A 19,687-nucleotide genomic window follows, 5' to 3' on the forward strand; every position below is an offset into this window, starting at 1 on the left:
TAGGATGTCCAGAAACAATGTTTTGCATAATATTCTATCGATTTTATGCTGTTGAGCACAAAAATCTCAGAAATACGTAGAAGAAACTCTATAATAACGCTAGGAAAAATTCCGGCTTCAAAGGGTTAAGGTCTCGCTACGGTTTTATGGATTGGAAGGCAATGCTGACATAGACACATGCGTCGTTCCAGGTCAGCGTTACCCGACCCTACTAAGGGGTTGTCCGTTAATTACGTAAGGGAATTTTAGTGATTTTCTGACACCCCCTCCCCCCTTGTAAGATTTTTTGTATGAGAACCCAAAAATTTTTGTATGGCACGTAAGATTTCTCAAACCCCCCCTCCCCCTATAAACCCTTACGTAATTAATGGACAGCCCCTAAGAGGATAGAATGCCGTCGCTATCAGCTCACTTGTACATAGTTACCTAAGCCTGAGATCAGTATACCAGTATGATCAGGAAATCACTGATGTTGTTCCTGATTTATCCTGGAGCGCTTTAGAAGCGGTGCCATGCCGCTTGTACAGAGTTGCTTCCGGATGTGTGATATTTCTGAAGAGCCTGTTGAACTGCTGAGCCTCCGCCATGGCAAGGCTTACTACGCTTGAGCTACACTGGTGTTTGGATATGCTTTCGCTTAGGAAAGAATCCTGGGCTCTCATCTTGACCCAGACATTTGCGGGCGGCACCCTTGCGTGTAGTGTCCCTCTTGAGCTCAAGAATAAATTTGCCAGTACGAGATCGTTGAATACTGCGTACATCGGTTCCAGGATCCATGAGCTTGGCATTACTGTTTATCGCCTTCACTTAGATTCGATTGTCTTGATGACGAGTCCAACGCCCTTGTCACGCATGGCAGCTCCCTTCATACCTCCTTTTAATTTAACGTCTCTACTCTGTTGCTCCTATATATTCTTCCTCTTATATCCACTAGGGTCCAGACGGCGTCCTTCTCATGACCCGCTGTAACCTGTGGAGACTGATAACCTTTGCAAGGTTGGAACGCCCTGTTTACTTCAACCTAGGACGGGCCGTCCTTTTCGGGCCTACCCTACTCTACTTATCGAAACGCTTGCTTGTCATAAGAAATCGAGTCCGATGTACTTTCAGGGCTACCCACGAATACGAAGGCCTTCGTAGAGTTCTGCTCCCTTCATGCTAATACCAAAGTTCCTACCTCATGCTTCCACGGTCATCCAATCAATGACAAAGACCAGTTAGTAGTGCAACATGGGCACTATTGTCCTTCTGACTTCAGCTACAGTATGCAGCAGGAAAAAAATGTAAAAGTGTTTTTCATTTTCAAAACTTCATTTTCGTCTATTTGACTTTAATTGAAGACCACTTTATCAAGAAGACTTGCAGCACTGCTGGTAATCGGGAATCACTGTTTGCGGCGCTGCTCATGGATCAAGGTGGAATTATTTATGATGGTGTGAGTAAATTTTCATACCAGCACCAACACACTGTTAAACTTCTATACAAAAGAATTACCTTAACTCAACAGGCGGCAATGTGTGCCGCTTGTCGTTAGTATGGGAAAATCATAGGGAAAATTGGGGTAAAATGGACAGCTATTTTCACCCTCCCGTGAATGATTCTAAAGCTAATCGATAAACCGTATTTGGGGCTGTCCATAAACCACGTGGTCATTTTTTTGGGACTTCTCAACCCCCCCCCCCGCGTGGTCATTAGTCCATACAAAATTTTTTATTCGTCCATACAAAACTCATTGGCCGAACACCCCCCCCCCCTCTCATGACCACGTGGTTTCACGTGGTTTATGGACAGCCCCTTTGTATACATCAAAAATGATGCAGGGCTTCATGTTTTGCATCCAGCGGCATAACAAAACCATACAAAATATGTTATTATCCAGCAGTTTTAGGGGCATGTAGGGTAAAATAGGGAAAATATCTTTCATATATGCGCATGATAACTGTTAGCTTCCAATTGCACCTAAAACTTAATTTCAACGTTCCATTACAGTATCTGTTTCTTATAAATACATTTTAAATCTCATTTTCTATGATAATATGGAAAAATGGGGCAAATTGGACAACTACTGAAGAAGATTCTGATGATAACAGATCTAGCGCTTTTTTTTATGCAAAAAAAAAACAAATTTAACAACAACAACAAAACATTAAAAATCCATTCATAATCATGTAAAATTCACAATTTCCAGCAGTTGTTGGGGCATATGGCGCAATATAAGCATTTAAAATAATTTTTCATATATGTTTATGATTTCTATTAACCTTTAATTACAACTGCATCTATTTTAAACGATCTACAGTCGTGTTAGTTCTTTGACAGTACATTTTTATTCTCTTTTTGTATGAAAAAGGGTAAAATGGGGCAAAATGGACCACTTCCCGTGCCGTGCGGTGAATGAATTTAGCACCAATCGGTTTCTCGTATTTTTTTTACGTCAGAAATGGTCATCTTCACGTACCGAAACCAGCGGCGTTAAAAGATCCGTTTTTTGGGTCGATTTTTCCCACTATGCAGCGGCTGGGTAAGAAATGAAGTATCACGCCTAGCTAGATCCAAGGTGGTAGCCCCTAACGAGCCTGGATAAAACAAAGAGGAGAAACGTCAAAATTGGAACAGTGGATTTTCTGTCATCCCCATAGTTCCAATCGAGCAGGAGCCCTGTCAAAACGACAAGGATTCGCCACTTTGGTATACTCAAGACACGTTAGTAGCCCCATCAGCGTGGTCGTCCCAGTGTGAGCTGGGACGGTAAACACAACCAGCACGAAGGTCCTCCGGCGAGATAGTAGTGCTGGCGTAGGCCCAATATGCCTCCCCTAGAAATCCCCATTACGAATAACATTGGAGTTCGTCTGCTAAACTATCGAAAGACGGGGTTGTCATCCGTAGCGTGGTCTTGCTGTACATTTTCCAATGACATTCTGGAGAACGATTAAAAGTTTAGGCCTGTGTAAATTTAGGTGTTAATCTGTGCAAAATCCATAGGAAACTGCTTTCAAAGAAAAAGCACAGCAATGAGATTTGTTTCGCTTCATGTTTCATATCAAGACCATGACTACTATCACTTCCGGGAATTCCAACCGAGCAAAAAAAAAATTACAATGTACCCCACCAGCAACAACAATGACCATAGCAAATATCTAATCTGCAGGAACGCGGTCGCCTAACACCTTAATTAACGCAATGGATTAGTGACTGATTTATACAAACGAAGCTCATTCTGATACAACTGGGACCCGGATGTTATCGAAATCTCAATCCAAATCGGTCAGCGCTCTTTCGATAATAACTTTTCGAATCTTCACAATTGCAAATTGCTTCTTAAACCATTTTTCAGTTTCAACAGAACACTGGAAATGGGTCAATAATGGATAGATATTTCTTGTTTTCATTATTCAATAAAACAAATTAGGGCGAAAGCAACAAGTGAATCACCGGTCAGAGCCATCATCATGATTTTCCTTTGTGAACAAGAAACGTCATGCAGACCTCATGATGGTACTTCCGAGATGCCGTCACTAGGCGGCAGGTCTTTTGTTTAACTAGGCTTATCAAAGTTATGTTTTGCTTATCAATGTCCCATGCTTTACGAGGGGATTCTTTCTTTCGGTCAGTTTCTGTGCTCTATAGGCTTGTGGACGCGAAATGTATTGCGCTTATGGAATTTATTGCTTGTTTGTTCAAATTATTGACACTTTAATTGATTAGGCTATTTGATTGAAAAACATTCCATTCAAAATGTTCGTTTCGACAATTAATTTTGTTCACTGATATTAATGCCGTTGACGCTTTAAATGCCTTTTGTTTTAGAAGGAGAGATGCGTTTTAATACGCAAACATAAACGCCAATTCTTCAAAAAGGTAGTGACGACTAGATGAGTGTCTGTTCCATATTATAAGAGCAGAGTTGAATATTTTAGTTTTCAATGATTACATTCAACATGTATTTTGAATAAAAAAAGAGAGGCATTTTGCTGGCAATGGATATGGAGAACTTACTTACCGATCAGGCTAAGGCCTGGGTGGCCTCTGCTGTACATAGTAGCCGTCTCCACTCCACTCGATCCATGGTTGTTTGTCTCCAGTTCCGCACTCTGCGTAGGGTCCGCAGGATCGTCCTACACTTGGTCGACCCACCTAGCTCGCTGCGCTCCACGTCTTCTTGTACCGGTCGGATGACTCTCGAGAACCATTTTAGTCGGGTTGCTATCCGACATCCTGATGACGTGACCCGCCCACAGTAGCCTCCCGATTTTCGCAGTATGGACGATGGTTGGTTCTCTCAGCAGCTGATGCAGCTCGTGGTTCATTCACCTTCTCCAAGTCCCGTCTTCCATCTGTACTCCGCCGTTGATGGTACGCAACACCTTCCGTTTGAAAACTCCAAGGGCGCGTTGGTCCTCTGCACGTAGGGTGCATGTTTCGTGCCCATAGAGGACGACCGGTCTAATCAGCGTTTTGTAGATAGTCAACTTCGTGTTACGGCGAACTTTATTCGATCGTAGAGTTCTGCGGAGTGCAAACACGAAAGACCATCACCTCGCCGTAACCCTCTGCGAGATTCGAAGGGACTCAAGAGTGTCCCTGATATTCGAACTACGCACATCACTCGAACAAACGTCGCCTTGATCAATCGTATCAGTTTATCCGGGAATCCGTATTCGTGCATACCCAAGTAACATTTTAAGTTTTGTTTGACTCTACAAGAGATCTTCATGACCAATTTTATAAAACTCGCAATAACACTGATTTATACATCAAAACCTCTTGATAACCTCTCTAAGAGCATCTTCCGGCTAAGTGGACCACTCTCGGAGAGGTTTTGCAAACCGCATTAAGAGTAGCAATAAAACCGTTTTAAAACCTAGTAGAAAAATTTCCCATTCTCGATTGTTGTTGTTTTTTTTTTCAACAAAAACTATGACAGCTCAAGATGCTGAGAAGCTTCGGCAGCATCCATTTATTACGTAACGCTAAAATCGGCATTTTTCGACCCCCCCCCTCCCCCCTCCGTAACGCTTTATTGTATGAAACCCCGAAATTTTTTGTATGGACCGTAACGCTCGACGATACTCCCCCCTCTCCCTAGAGCGTTACGTAATTTGTGAATGGCGCCTTCTTCAATGGCACGTAAAGTTCAGGACGATACATCATTCGTAAGTAGAAGCGGTCAATTCAAAGTAATATTTTAGTTGTTATTGTGTTGGTTGGCTTATGCGCATTCCCCAAGTAACCATGACGCTTTATATAGAGCATTATTTTCGCTTTATAGTGTATTATATGACATGCGATATAAAGTTGTTTTGTCATATAGGCACCATTAAAGTAGGTTTAAAGTCGAAAGTGGCGCTACTATTGTTAATTTACAGCAAGCTTTACTGTGGTGATTGCTAAAGCATATAAAATGCTTGTACCTTATAGCTAATGCAATCAAATCGCATGGAATGCATACTTAATGCATCATGTCAAAAAAGAAAAAAAGTATGTTTTTCATTTTTCTATCTATTTTTATTATCTTCCGATACTCTCACTTTGAAGTTTTTTATTGTATTTCGGGAATTGAACTTAGACTGCTGAAACTGACCACGATGAAACTCGGACGCGCTAACGCTGTGTGCTACGATACCATGTATTTTGCACCTGGAAAAATGTGCAACATAAAGTAAAGTATACTTAGCTAGTGCCTTATTGAGTTGTGTTTTCAGCAACTCTAAAAAATGTGCCGGGGTCTGAATGCCATCAGTTATGTAACTCTCGAATATAAATTCGTCTGTGTTGATTCTGTTTTTTTGTTTTCATACGTGCTCACTTCTACCTAAAATACAATAAATAAGAAACAATACAAACAGCGCTTTAATTCTTCCTTTTATGAAATCGAGGCGTTATGTTAAATAAGGAAACCGATACCCCACATAATTTTTGTTTTCTCAGCATCTGATTGTTTTCATGTCCCAACCAGAAACTCAAAAAACCATACATAATATAAATTTTCACACCGCAACATCTGAGCATGATCATCTAAGTGCTCCGCAGCAATCCATGAAAATTTTGGTTTGTTTTTCTTTTGTTTTGAATGGTTCTGTTTCTAAAAGTGTTTTACAGTTTTTTTTTTCGAACTGAGCGATATTTTTCTGTTTACAACGATGGAAGCTTTAGTAAAGGCACATATAAAGTAATAAATGCTTGCATTATTGATTGCTATAAAGCTTTTAACATGGTAATGCAATGAAGCATTTAACAACGGCTCTATAGAAATATACAAAACTGTCAAAATCTCGTAATGCTTCAATGCTTTCATAATGTAGATTAAACGCTTCATTACTTGACAGATGTAAAATAAAAGTTATGTTGCATTAGCTAAACTATAATACGATTGAATTAATGTTATGATATAATGCTTGTGGTTACTTGGGTCAATTTTATCGTGAATATTGGGGTGGCAGAATCATAAAATTAATGCGCTTCAAAAATAGTGAATATTATCATCTAGGAATGAAATAAATCAATTTGTTTATTTAGTAAAACTATCTCGAATCACAAGAAAACTCAGAGAGAGAGTTTATTTATGTGAGCATGTTATGGAAATGGTGGCAAACGATCGATTCATTGCTAATTTAACCAAAATTAACTATTTTCCATTCACGTTAGCTAAATCTCCAATATGGCGACGACCATACCCAAGTAACAATTTCAATTCCTTTTAGATTTGATTATTTTAATGGAAGCTTTATCACAGCATGACCAATTCATGGAACATTTGTAGTTGTTTTTATCAAGAGAAAACAATCTTCGTTCGTTTGCGGTTTTTAAGTTGTCTTTAAGTTAATTTTGAAATTCGCGCATAAAACAGCTGAATTTACAAGAGCATTAAATCTTATAAAAAGTTTTAAGGCGCATTTGAAGTTATTTTCAACACATAACATCAACATATTTTATTAAAAGTTTATTCAAGTGCATTTCATCTGACTAATCCTCCTTTAAAAACTTCTTGAAGCCTTCTATTCTTGAGATAGAGCCATTATTCTGGAACACGAACTATGCGAAATAATGATAAGACTATTTTTCAATCTAAATAATGAATGTAACAAATTGGTTGAAAAACCGCGTTCTCATGCAAATATAAACACATAAACATGTTTGCTCACTGATAATTTACCCATTCTTGTGGTAAAAAGTAATCTTGTCAACGAAATAATGATTTTACGGGCAATCAAAAATGTAGTTGGTTGCTGTCGTCCTGCCTTCAACCAGTTCCTCACACAGGCCACAGCTGTGCGAATCGAAAATGAAATGGGTACTTACTGTGACTCTGCTCAAGCTCATGCCAAATAGCGTAATTTTAGTAAGTTGCGCTACATTATTAATAGTAAAAATACGGGGAAACAAAATAGAATTGGCACATCTTGACGCGAAACACCGCGAAATGTACAGAGACAACTTTCTAGCATCGAAAACGTAAACAAACAATTGTCAAAGGCTGTTACTCTTGAATAAAACGAAAAAGTTTCATTCAAGACGAACAAATCTGCCTTAAGATCATAACTAGTAAAAACAATCTTCAATAAAGGCTGTAGCTTTCATGCAAGGTGACTTGGTTCCATCATTGTTTTGAGGGGCTTTGGATTAAAAGTAATAACAATTGATGGCGGCTGCATGAGTTTTGTTCGCTTGGAACGGCAGCCATGTTTAGATAGAATTAAAAAAGTGGCGTAGCCTTTTGTTTTAATAGGAAATTTATGTCTTCGTATATTAATGATTGATATTATTTTTGGGGTGCTTTGTTATTTTCGTATATTTTGGGCGGCATATCAACGAAAAAGTGGGTATGGCACGGAAAATTTTGATTCCCTGTCATCAGATCAGGCAATTTTAATGCTTTAGTCATTTCAATTTGATGAAAATTAATTTGCAGTTTAATTAACATTTCATCCATAAAACAAAACTTGTTTGCATCTGCATAATGCTTAGGTAAATGATTTCATTTATTATGCACTGTTGACACTTTTGAGAAAGACAGCTAAAAGATCAACATGCCTCATGCTATTCTTGTTAAAGTTTCATGAAGTTCTTATAATTAATCATCAGTGCAAGTACATAAATACAACTAGTTTCAAAGCAGTCTTCAAAAGCAGCTTTGAAGATCTCCTGAAGAGTGGGCCAGATTAGTCTTATGGATGTTTTATGCCCTTTTTTATCTCAGATTTGCAGAACAAAGAGCTTTATTGCTAAGTTTTATTATTCTATCTTAGAAATTACTTCAGGATTGCCACAAAAGTATAATTGTTACTTGGGTAATCAGCGAAAATAAAATGAAAGCAAGTTTACTTTTATGATGACCGCAATAAACCTAGAAATCTCGAAGTTCTGCTTTTCCACCAACAGATGCCGTTATTAATCGAACGGATCGCCATCTGTTGAGAGTTTTAACAGTTTTATTGTGGTAATAATGATTGCCAGAAGGTTTACAATTCGGAAAGTTTTGTTTACTCTTAAAATCTGTCTTTATGGATATCTTCAAGTATACTATAAAACATTTTATCAATGGTTTTCATAAAAGCAGTCATAAAACTGCGAGTTTTAATTGATGCTGTAATATAACCCTAATAAAAATCAAACAAAACCAATCAGCAATGAAATTGTTACTTGGGTAATCTGCCATAGCTGTTCTCGATGGATTGTATCATACGCCGATTTGAAATCGATGAACAAGTGATGTGTGGGCACGTTGTATTCGCGGCATTTCTGCAACACCTGGCGGATGGCGAACATCTGGTCCGTTGTAGCGCGTTCACCCATAAATCCAGCCCGATATTGCCCCACGAGCTCTTTTGCAATTTGAGAGAGTATCTTGTAGGCAGCGCTCAGTAGTGTGATCGCAGCGGTAGTTCCCGCAATCCAACTTGTCGCCCTTTTTGTAGATGGGACACACGATGCCTTCCATCCATTCCTCTGGTGATACTTCCTCCTCTCAAATCTTGGTAATGACCCAGTGTAGTGCTCTCACCAGTGCTTCTCCACCGTAATACAGAAGCTCGCTTGGTAGTTGATCTGCTCCAGCGGCTTTGTTGTTTTTCAACCGGTCAACCTCTACCTTTATCTCTTGGAGGTCAGGGGCCGGAAGTCTTTCGTCCAGTGCACATACTCCTAGATCTATTACCACGCCACCGTCGGTACTTGCAACGTCGCCATTGAGGTGCTCATCGTAATGCTGCCGACACCTCTCGACCAACTCATGCTTGCTCGTGAGAATATTCCCGAGATTATCTCGGCACATGTCGGATTGTGGAACAAAGCCTCTGCGCGAGTGGTTCAGCTTTTCGTAGAACTTTCGCGTGTCCTTAGCGTGGTACAACTCTTCCATCGCTTCGCGATCTCGTTCTTCCTGCTGGAGCTTCTTCATCCGGAAGACTGAGTTCTGCCTGTTCCGCGCCTGTCTGTAACGTGCCTCATTCGCTCTCGTACGGTGTTGCAGAATTCTCGCCCATGCTGCATTCTTCTCGTTTTTGAACTGTTCAATCTCGCCGTCGTACCAGTCTTTTCTGTGATTCGGAGTCGCGAAGCCTAGTGCTGTTACAGTAGCCGAGGTACTACCTATGGCGGATCGGATGTCCCTCCAGCCATCTTCAATGGTAGCTGCGCCAAGCTGCTCTTTCGTTGGTAGGGCCACTGCTAACAGCTGCGCGTAGTATTGAGCCACTGCTACGTTACGCAGCTGATCGATATTGAGCCGCGGCGATCGACTTCGACGCTTGGTGATAGCTGTCGAAAGTTTTGAGCGCATGCATACAGCGACTTTCGCCCGATTACCGGTCTGTACATTTCCTCCCTTCCTACCTGCGCGTTCATGTCGCCGACAACGATTTTCACGACACGCGGCGAGCAACCATCGTATGTTTGCTCTAACTGCGCGTAGAACGATTCTTTCTCGTCATCAGGTCTCCCTCGTGTGGGCAGAGGACGTTGATGATGCTGTAGTTGAAGAAACGACCCTTAACTCTTAACATGGCCACTTTTCCACAGATGCCAGAACAGATGATGTTTAAGCCGCACCTCCTTGGTGAACAGACGCTCGGGTCGTACCTCCTCAATCTAGATGAAGTCAGAAGGACAACGGTGCCCAGGGTGCACTACCAGTTAAGCACACAACTCTTAGCTGACTGTCATCGCTTGACCCGTGGAAGCATGAGGCAGGAAATTGTGAGGACCAGAGCTATGTCCAGAGCTATGTTGGACACTCTCCTTATCAACCCACCCTTTTGCAGCCCAATATGGAGAAACACGAACGAACAATGACAATCGTGTCACCACCATCGACTTTAATCGCTAGCTAGTGATGGTTAAGCTGTACTCACAACTCTCCGTGGTCAAAAATGTACGGTACCGACGACGGTCTCGGTACTACCTAGATCTAGAATAACTGTTGCAACCGGATGTCAGTTCTCAACCAATTAACTTGACATGTTGTACACGGCCAGATACTACAGGTATCCCACCGCGTTTCAAAAACTGTATCAATTGGCTCAAAATTGTCTGAGTTATATTAGAAAAGTGCCCAAAATAGGAGCCCTGCTGAGATAGTTCCACTTCTCTACAGCGTGACACAGTGTTTGTGTTTCGCAGCTATAGGCTCTGGAACGGGCCAACGAACTACACTCAGAATAAATATCACATTAAATTTAAAAATTCTGCACTTAGATGGTCAAAATCTAAGTGACCATTGCTTTTGCACCAGTTGCTTTTGCACTTGAAAAATATGTGCAGCGCTATTGAATCGTTGTCGATTCAATCATGATAGAATTTATGTGCGTCGCTTTAGATTTTTAATCTTTTAGCGCATGGTTTTCATTAAAACGATTAATAAAACCATTTCCACGTGGGATTCGCTTCAAAATAGAAATAAAAGCAAAATTTTAATTATTCGGCTGAACTGGATTTATTTGTTGATCAAATCACATAATACTGTAGTTATTATCATAGGAGAAGATGAATCGACCCCGTCGTGTGTTCCGGTAGTTCCTTTTGTGCTTGGGAAAACCGCAGGATGGTTGTGTTGGCATGACGGAACTAGGACTGCCCCAAGTTGTGTCCACTGTCAACAGCTCATCGCTTTTCACCGCTGTTTTCTGATGATGACCAGCTGAGATAATCTCACGGATAATCGAGAGGATAATCTAAACGACTGTGATCCGGTCATACTATCCGCCTCAGTCGTATTTCATCCGGATGCTCGAAAATCATCACTTAATTCTTATTGAATAGCGGTCCGGCATGCAGCGATCGATTTCAATTCTGCAAAAGAAATATTCCATGTATGGAAACATTACATTATAATGAATAAATTATGCATTTACCTCTTAAAATTTCCGATATTCCGGCCGATGAATTGAAATAACAACAACACGTTTTCGGGCAAAACAATAACGCGCCATCATGACTTCTAATGTTTATTCTTGCTATTAAATTTTATGTGCGCAAGGTTACGTGTTATGCTGCTGCACTTGAAATATATTTTAGTAATAATATATATCATATGTCGTATTTATAGATTTTATTACATGCACATAAATGGGCGATTCTCTCTCTCGCCAGCAATCCATGAGGTTAGTGCACATAGAATCTATCAGTCGATTAATTTGAGTGTACCTTTTTGTTGTAAAAAGTAATTGGTAAAATTGTCGGTAGAAGAAAAAATAGGAAATTACAAAAGACTAATTGGCGAGAGGTTTTCTCTATGGCAATGTAAAAAATGCAGTATGAGGTTTGCCGGGATAGCTAGTGTATGTATAACATTTATTGCATTTGTTTTAATAAAGACATACGCATTTACTCAGATTATAGACATTGTGTATTTGTTTATAGTTTATCACGTTGGATCATTTAAATATTTATAAATACTGCTTATTGTAAAATCCGTATTATTGATGAAACGGAGCTTTATTTAAGGTGGAGGTATAACGAAACCACACATCGAATTTTCAAGAGCACAACTATAAGGAATCAAATGACGGTTTGTGCGGAAAAGTCGATCGCTTAGTTACCCACTAGTGGTGATCAATCGATCAACTTTAAAACACATACTGTCAATTGATATTTTCAGATTTATTCTGTAGCTAGACTATCAGATGTATTCGTTATATTTTCACCTTAAAATAATTTAGAGATTTTTCCCGACTGATATTTCGGGGTTGCATTCAACGCGGTCCTCCAGATTGCACATTCCCCGTTGAGTATCGAATAGTAGTCCTTCGAGACACATGCGTGGTGATAACATGCCTCGAACACAGCGATAATAAACATCGCACCGTGAGGGATGAGGGAGCAATTGATCTTCAACCAATGTAGTACATAAATTGTACACCTCTTGAGGAGCTCCAGGAATGTCTTCAATCTGAGTTTATGAAGAAAGGAAAGTGGGTATAAATTTTATACTTAAAGCATACTATTTACTTACTTGACATGCATTATGTGCATCCTCTAGAACGCAACCCAATACGGTACTATCAAAAACATATCCAGTTTCGCAGGAACGAAGGTTAGCATTTGAAGCTGAGCATTCATAGTAACTGAAATGAGAAATACGGTTTTGTAGAATCATCCATGATTATTCAGTTGCTCCCGTTGAACTCACCTCCTACAGCTATTTACACTCGGGATAAGTTCAGTCGGTTCACCAAGACAAACTTCCAACAAACATTCAGCTCTCTGCGGCAGATCACATACCGACCAATGGTGGTTGAAATGTAACCCCTCTGGACAGAATTGAACAGCTCCACTGCATTTGTCGATACAGCTAATAAATCTGCTACAATTTTCTGGATCAGCAACTTCACTGTCTTGACCTGCGCATAGAGGCTCACAGAACTGTTCCGTAGTTGGTTGTGTTGTGGTTTCTTCAGTTGTATTATCTTCTACTGTACTAAAGTCTGTTGAACTATCTTCAGTTGTACTGTCTTCTGTTGTACTATCTTCGGTTGTACTATCTTCAGTTGTACTATCTTCAGTTGTACTATCTTCAGTTGTACTATCTTCAGTTGTACTATCTTCAGTTGTACTATCTTCAGTTGTACTATCTTCAGTTGTACTATCTTCAGTTGTACTATCTTCAGTTGTACTATCTTCAGTTGTACTATCTTCAGTTGTACTATCTTCAGTTGTACTATCTTCAGTTGTACTATCTTCAGTTGTACTATCTTCAGTTGTACTATCTTCAGTTGTACTATCTTCAGTTGTACTATCTTCAGTTGTACTATCTTCAGTTGTACTATCCTCAGTTGTACTATCCTCAGTTGTACTATCTTCAGTTGTACTATCTTCAGTTGTACTATCTTCAGTTGTACTATCTTCAGTAGTAGTTTCCGTTGTACTTTCTTCCGTTGTTATTTCTCCTTCGACAGTTGTATCTGTTGCATCTGTTGGTTCAGAGGTTTCAATTTCATCTGTACTATCAGTAGTGGACAAATCTGGTTCCGTCGGTGTCGAAGGGTTTTCACAGTCGACATTTTCTGGATAATCGCAATGCCTCGTTATTGCATTGAAGTAGAGGTCATTCAGACAAGTTTGTACGATGCCAATGTTATTCATACAGGAAATATAAAAGTGACAGTAGTCTGGATGTGGCTGGTTTTCCCATATGTTTGCAACAGTGCTCGTGCATGGTACAACTTGTATGGTATCCGAAATCGGCTTGCCCAATGTCAAATCAATTTTATAGGCTGCAATATTCAAATAAAATGCACTTAACACGATCCCAAACTTTATAAGCCACACCATTTTGGAAAACAATCCGTTCGATACTGACGTAGATGCCTTTCGAACAGCTCCCATAGGATTAGTTGGATGTTGGACTAATCTTATCGATTTTAATTTATGGAATTGCCCAATCCAGTAAGTGCTAGTGATAAAGTGATAACAAAGAGCGTATTCTGCGTTATACGCGTTGGGTCGCGCGCGTACTGTAAATATCATTTCTTGGACATACAAGTCAATTAACGTATAAGCTTGGAGATAGCTTGACAAAGACAAATAACGGCGTATTACAAGGTATCTTGAATTTAAATATAATTTCTCCATGCTGTTCGCTATTTCCTCAATGAAATGGCGAATTATGGTCCCATCTCATTGCACAATGAACGATTCCAAGAATTTTCGAAAGTTTTGTTCTTTTCGTCATCGGGGGTTTTTTGAAACCTGTTGAACAAAGAGTTGGCCTCAAATCCTTCCCAACCAAGCTGAGTTATGTGCATAAATTTCAGGCAATTTGGCCCACAAAAAAAGTGATTAACTCTAAAAGGGATACCTGGGGTCCATTGGACCCCAGGCGCCTTTCAGAGCTCGTCTTTGATGGAACACACTCAGCGAGGTGACGAAACTGAGGCCATGAAGGTATCCCTTTTAGGGTTAAGAATAAAAAAAAAAATCTTAGCTTAGACTGACTGCACATGTCAATGGTTGCTCCTCCGTGATTAATCTGAAATGGCTTGAATTGCACTGAGATCTAACTGAATAAGGTGCCGGGACACTCTACTTATCCCCGAGATGCAATTTAAGCAGCACATACATTTTGGTTCAATACCGGCGCCGGCCAAGCCCATCAATCCCATTCAGTTTGGAGGGGAAAGGAATGTTAGAGTGTGCCAGTTGTTGCTACTAGAGACCGAGAGCACTCTGCATCCCCACATCCATGGAGTGTTTGTTAGAAAGGTAGGATGTGAGATCTGGAAGTCATCTTTGGTCGGTGATGCGGTCCATGGATAGGGGATATATTTAGACGACAGATTGTGTGTTGATTACTCTGAACTTCTGAGCCTGAAGGGGAAGCGGCGTAGTTCGATTGGTTGCATAACTTAAAGGCGTTATGTGATAAATTGGCACTGTGCTTTTCACAGCGGGCAGGAAGGGAAACGGATTTTCCAACCCGTTTCTGTTCTAGCGATGGCTATGAACTAATGTAGAGATGAGAGTGAGAAAAAGTAGGAAGAAAGGGACGGGATAAGAATTGAGCCCAAGACGTTTTGCATACGAATCAGAAGCGGTAGCCACTAGACCTTTAAAAAACGTGCAATACAAAATCGCGTAAAAAGTTGTGTAATAAAGAGTATTGTTACGACACCGCTAGACAATAAGACTGAACCAACGCACAGTGGCTTATTTCAAACGAAAAAACGGACGCATTTCAGAAACGCGTTTTCAGTTTATGAACAATAGTGTATCTTATGTAAAAAAAATGCGGGGAATCCAATGGTGCCAACCCCTTTCCCGAAAAATGACAGGAAGTATCCCATTTTGCCCTTTTTCCCCTATAAATTAGACATATTTCTATATATTATGCCATATAGAAGCATGCCCAAGATAAAAACATGCAACAAATATGCTACTTTACGTAAAAAAGTCCAAGAAATCGAATGCCGTTATCCCCTTTCTTGTCAAACATCAATAAGTGGCCCAATTCACCCCTATTCCCCTATAAGCTCATCTTTTTCGAAATATTTATTCAAAATAATGCACAATTTTTAAAAAAACATTCAAAAATGATGGTATTTTATGTAGAAATGTCCGAGGAATCGAATGCCGGTATCCCCTTCGTTGCCCAACATAGATAAGTAGCCCAGTTCACCCCTATTCCCCTATAAGTAGAATTGCTTGAAAATGTCGATCTATTACAATGCACAACTTCGATAAAGACATTCAAAAAATGATGATACCTTATGAAAAAATAGTGCAAGGAATAAGATGCCAGTATACCCTTTATTATCCAACATTGATAAATGACCCAATTCGCCCCTATTCCCCTATAAGTTGATCTCTTTATTAATATTGATTAAAAAAGGTAGAATCTTGATTATTACAAAAAAAATTGATGGAATCTTATGTAGAAAAGACCAAGAAATTGAATGCCGGCATCCCCTTTATTGGTAAACATCAATAAGTGGCCCAATTCACCCCTATTCCCCTATTAGTTCATCTATTTTAAAATATCGATGCAAAACAATGCACAACTTTGATAAAGACATTCAAAAATTATGCAACCTTATATAAAAATGTCGAAGAAATCAAATGCCTCCATCTTCTTTATTGTGGAACATCGATAAGTGGCCCAATTTGCCCCTATTACCCTACAAGATGATCTTTTTCATAATATTGTTTCAAAATAATGCACAACTTCGATAAAGACGTCCAAAAATGATGAGACATTATGTAAAATCGTCCAAGGAATCGAATGCCGCTATCTCCTTTATTGCAAAACATCTATAAGTGAACCAATTCACCCTTATTCCCTTATGAGTATAATTACTTGAAAATGTCGATCTATTACAATGCACAACTTCGATAAAGATATTTAAAAATGATGCTACCTTATGAAAAATTAGATTTAAAATATTAGATAAATATTTTCAAGTAATTCTAGGGGTGAATTGGGCCACTTATCGATGTTTGGCAATAAAGGGGATACCGGCATTCAATTCCTTGGACATTCTTACATCAGGTGACACCATTTTGGACACCGATGCAAAGTTGTGGATTGTTTTGCATCGAAATTTTGAAAAAGATGAACTTATAGGGGAATAGGGGTGAATTCGGCCACTTATCGATGTTTGCCATTAAAGGGGATGCCGGCATTCAATTTCTTAATCTTTTCTACATAAGATGCCATCATTTTTTATTGTAATAATCAAGATTTTACCTTTTTCAATCAATATTTATAAAGAGATCAACTTATTGGGGAATTGGGGCGAATTGAGCCACTTATCGATGTTGGATAATAAAGGGTATACCGGCATCTTATTCCTTGCTCTATTTTTTCATAAGGTATCATCATTTTTGAATGTCTTTATCGAAGTTGTGCATTGTAATACGTCGATATTTTCAAGCAATTCTACTTATAGGGAAATAGGGGTGAATTGGACCACTTATCGATGTTGGGCAACAAAGAGAATACCGGCATTCGATTCCTTGGACATTTCTACATAAAATACCATCATTTTTGAATGTCTTTTTAAAAGTTGTGCATTATTTTGAATGAATATTTCGAAAAAGACGAGCTTATAGGAGAATAGGGGTGAATTGGGCCACTTATCGATGTTTGATAAGAATGGGGATAACGGCATTCGATTCCTTGGACTTTCAACGTAAAGTAGCATATTTGTTGCATGTTTTTATCTTGGGCATGCTTCTATATGGCCTAATATATAGAAATATGTCTAATTGATAGGGGAAAAAGGGCAAAATGGGATACTTCCTGTCATTTTTCGGGAAAGGGGTTGGCACCATTGGATTCCCCGCATTTTTTTACATAAAATACACTATTGTCCATAAACTGAAAACGCGTTTCTAAAATGCGTCCGTTTTTTCGTTTGAAATAAGCCACTGTGAACGGGCGGTCAAAATTCGAATGGCGAATGCGCCTTGTATAGGCAATTGGGTTGTTTAGTGAATTTAATATTGCCATTTTCTTTAGCCTAATCGAAAGAACTCATTTTTCTGAGTATAAGGTGATTTTATTGCGTTCCAATACCTTTGTTTTGATGATTAAATAAACAATACAGTTTTAATTTCCGTGGATAGAATGACAGTTTAATCGATAGCGTGACAGTTCGCCCCGAACAAAAAAATTCCTCCATACAAACTTTGAATGCATTTTAAAAATAGTTTCAGGGCACCAAAAATGATGAAATTTTGGATTTCGACTAATTTTTGGATGGAGATTCCGATTATGCAATAATCTGGATACCCCTAAAGAACCCAATTGGCAAATGAGCAGATAATTTGATATTATGATCTACATGTCTATATAAATAAAAATGGAATGGTGTTTGTATGTCACGAATAGGTTCGGGAACGGGTCTTCAGACCGACATGATTCTTTCACTGTTGCATTGGTGCAGGGCTCCGACGTGTTCGTACGTAAAAATAATTGCAAAAATCGACCGGGAAAGCAACAAAAACGGGAAAGTTTGAAATTCCATTTTTGGGGCCATTTGTCACCAGAACTACACGTCAAGAAATATAGTAGGCAGGCAGTACGACGTTTGCCGGGACAGCTAGTATTCAATAAATATTATTATTTTAGTTTTGAGTTACCACGAAATAGGGCTGCTACAAGAAACTGGTTGATCTATCCGAACAAGTATGATGTAGTAAAATTAAAAATACAGCCTCTGATAGAGTCTGAAGAGATTTATAACACTAATGAAAGCGGGCCCATATAGCCGAAGCGGTAAACGCACGGGTATTCAGCATAACCATGCTGGGGATGACGGGTTCGATTCCTGGTCGGTCCAGGATCTTTTCCTAAAGGAAATTTCCTAGACTTCCTTGGGCATAGAGTATCTTCGTGCCAGCCACACGATATACACATGCAAAATGGTCATTGGCAGAGGAAGCTCTCAGTTAATAACTGTGGAAGTGCTCATAGAACACTAAGCTGAGAAGCAGACTTTGTCCCAGTGAGGACGTTACGCCAAGATGAAGAAGAAGAAGAAGAAGAAGAAGAAGAAGAAAGCGATAAAATGTATATTTATTTAAATTCAGCCCAGAATTTGTAAGATGACTTTTGGTGTAAAAAAGATGGAGGGTTACAAAATTCTATAACAACCAGAAGTCGGTCGCAAGCTAGAAAAGTTTGAAACCCACTGATCTAGAACGTTGCCAAAGCCGGATGCCCGATCAGAAAGGCATAACAAAATTATAACCGATTAAGTTATTTATTTCAAAGATTTTTCATAACAGAATGAGTTATAAAATTCGCCGGTTAGGTGTTAAAATAACAAAGATTATAACTAAAATTGCTCAAGTCATAACATAATTATAACAGGTCTTGATACAATTATAACAAGCTTATAACAAAATGAGATATAAAAAATCAATCAAATTATATCACATGTTGTTATAAAGCAGTTATAAATATATTGGGTAAAAATTAAGTGGTGTAAAAATTAACTCATTTTTGGGTTATCAATTTTTAGAGTGAAATTTTATTTTTTGTAAAAAGTTACTGGCATCAAAAAACTTCTCCACATAGTGATGATGATGATGATGATTGTGTACCCACCATCAGCGCAAGGATTACCTATGGCTGCAGAGTCATACCGGAACGGAATGATCTACCTGATGGTTTGTTGTAGCAGGGTAAGCTAAATTCACTGGAGACCTTCGGAAAACAACATGATAGTTGTTATCTCGTGACAAAGTCTGGCCACCCCACGAACATTTGCCCGGAAACCAGTTCATTTATCTTCCTTAGGCTACCCCTCCGAAATCCCCATATATGTCATGTTCAAATATAAAAAGTAATAATAAGGAACGAACTCACCGGGTAATCCTGACCAGCTGGTTTTCTATGTTTGGCTTTGGGCTCAGCATGCAAACGGTTCAACCATATTAAATGTGCACTCGTTCACACCACTCGCTGATTCTTCGATCGTCCATTGAAGAATCCGAAAAAAATACATAAGCGAGAATACCCGACGCACTGAAAAACAATCTCTTGGATACCTACTTGGTACTAGCATTTCCGAACTCGGAATAACGACGAACACGAGCACCACGATGCGGGCAATGTGGTCTCTTGCCACCGAGCCATCGTCGATCGTTTACACAAAGTGCGAACAAAAAACACAAAGAAAAATACGAAAACGCGGGAACGCGGGAACGACGAAATGCGGCATGTTTCAGCCTCCGCGCTCTGCTT

At 39.4% G+C, this 19,687-nt stretch overlaps 1 protein-coding gene across 1 annotated transcript; it reads right to left on the reverse strand.

Moving 5' to 3' along the window:
• Window positions 1-11,759: 11,759 nt before the first annotated feature.
• On the reverse strand, window positions 11,760-13,829 carry LOC115257416 (chondroitin proteoglycan 1-like). Its single transcript, XM_029856996.2, has 3 exons — window positions 12,629-13,829; window positions 12,452-12,563; window positions 11,760-12,388 (listed from the first exon to the last, which is right to left on the reverse strand). Exons 1-3 carry the CDS (start codon window positions 13,822-13,824, stop codon window positions 12,155-12,157), a joined length of 1,542 nt encoding a protein of 513 aa, XP_029712856.2. The 5' UTR covers window positions 13,825-13,829; the 3' UTR covers window positions 11,760-12,154.
• Window positions 13,830-19,687: the final 5,858 nt, after the last annotated feature.

This window comes from Aedes albopictus, chromosome 3 (genome assembly GCF_035046485.1).
Source record: "Aedes albopictus strain Foshan chromosome 3, AalbF5, whole genome shotgun sequence".
In the NCBI taxonomy this organism is placed as follows: Eukaryota; Metazoa; Arthropoda; class Insecta; order Diptera; family Culicidae; genus Aedes; species Aedes albopictus.

Bases quoted from the DNA above. Each gene is read 5' to 3' on its own strand.
- LOC115257416 (XM_029856996.2), bottom strand. From the start codon at position 13,824: ATGGGAGCTGTTCGAAAGGCATCTACGTCAGTATCGAACGGATTGTTT. The intron at 12,564-12,628 runs GTGAGTTCAACG...TTCTCATTTCAG, and splicing joins AGTGTAAATAGCTGTAGGAG to TTACTATGAATGCTCAGCTT. The intron at 12,389-12,451 runs GTAAGTAAATAG...TCATAAACTCAG, and splicing joins ATGCACATAATGCATGTCAA to ATTGAAGACATTCCTGGAGC.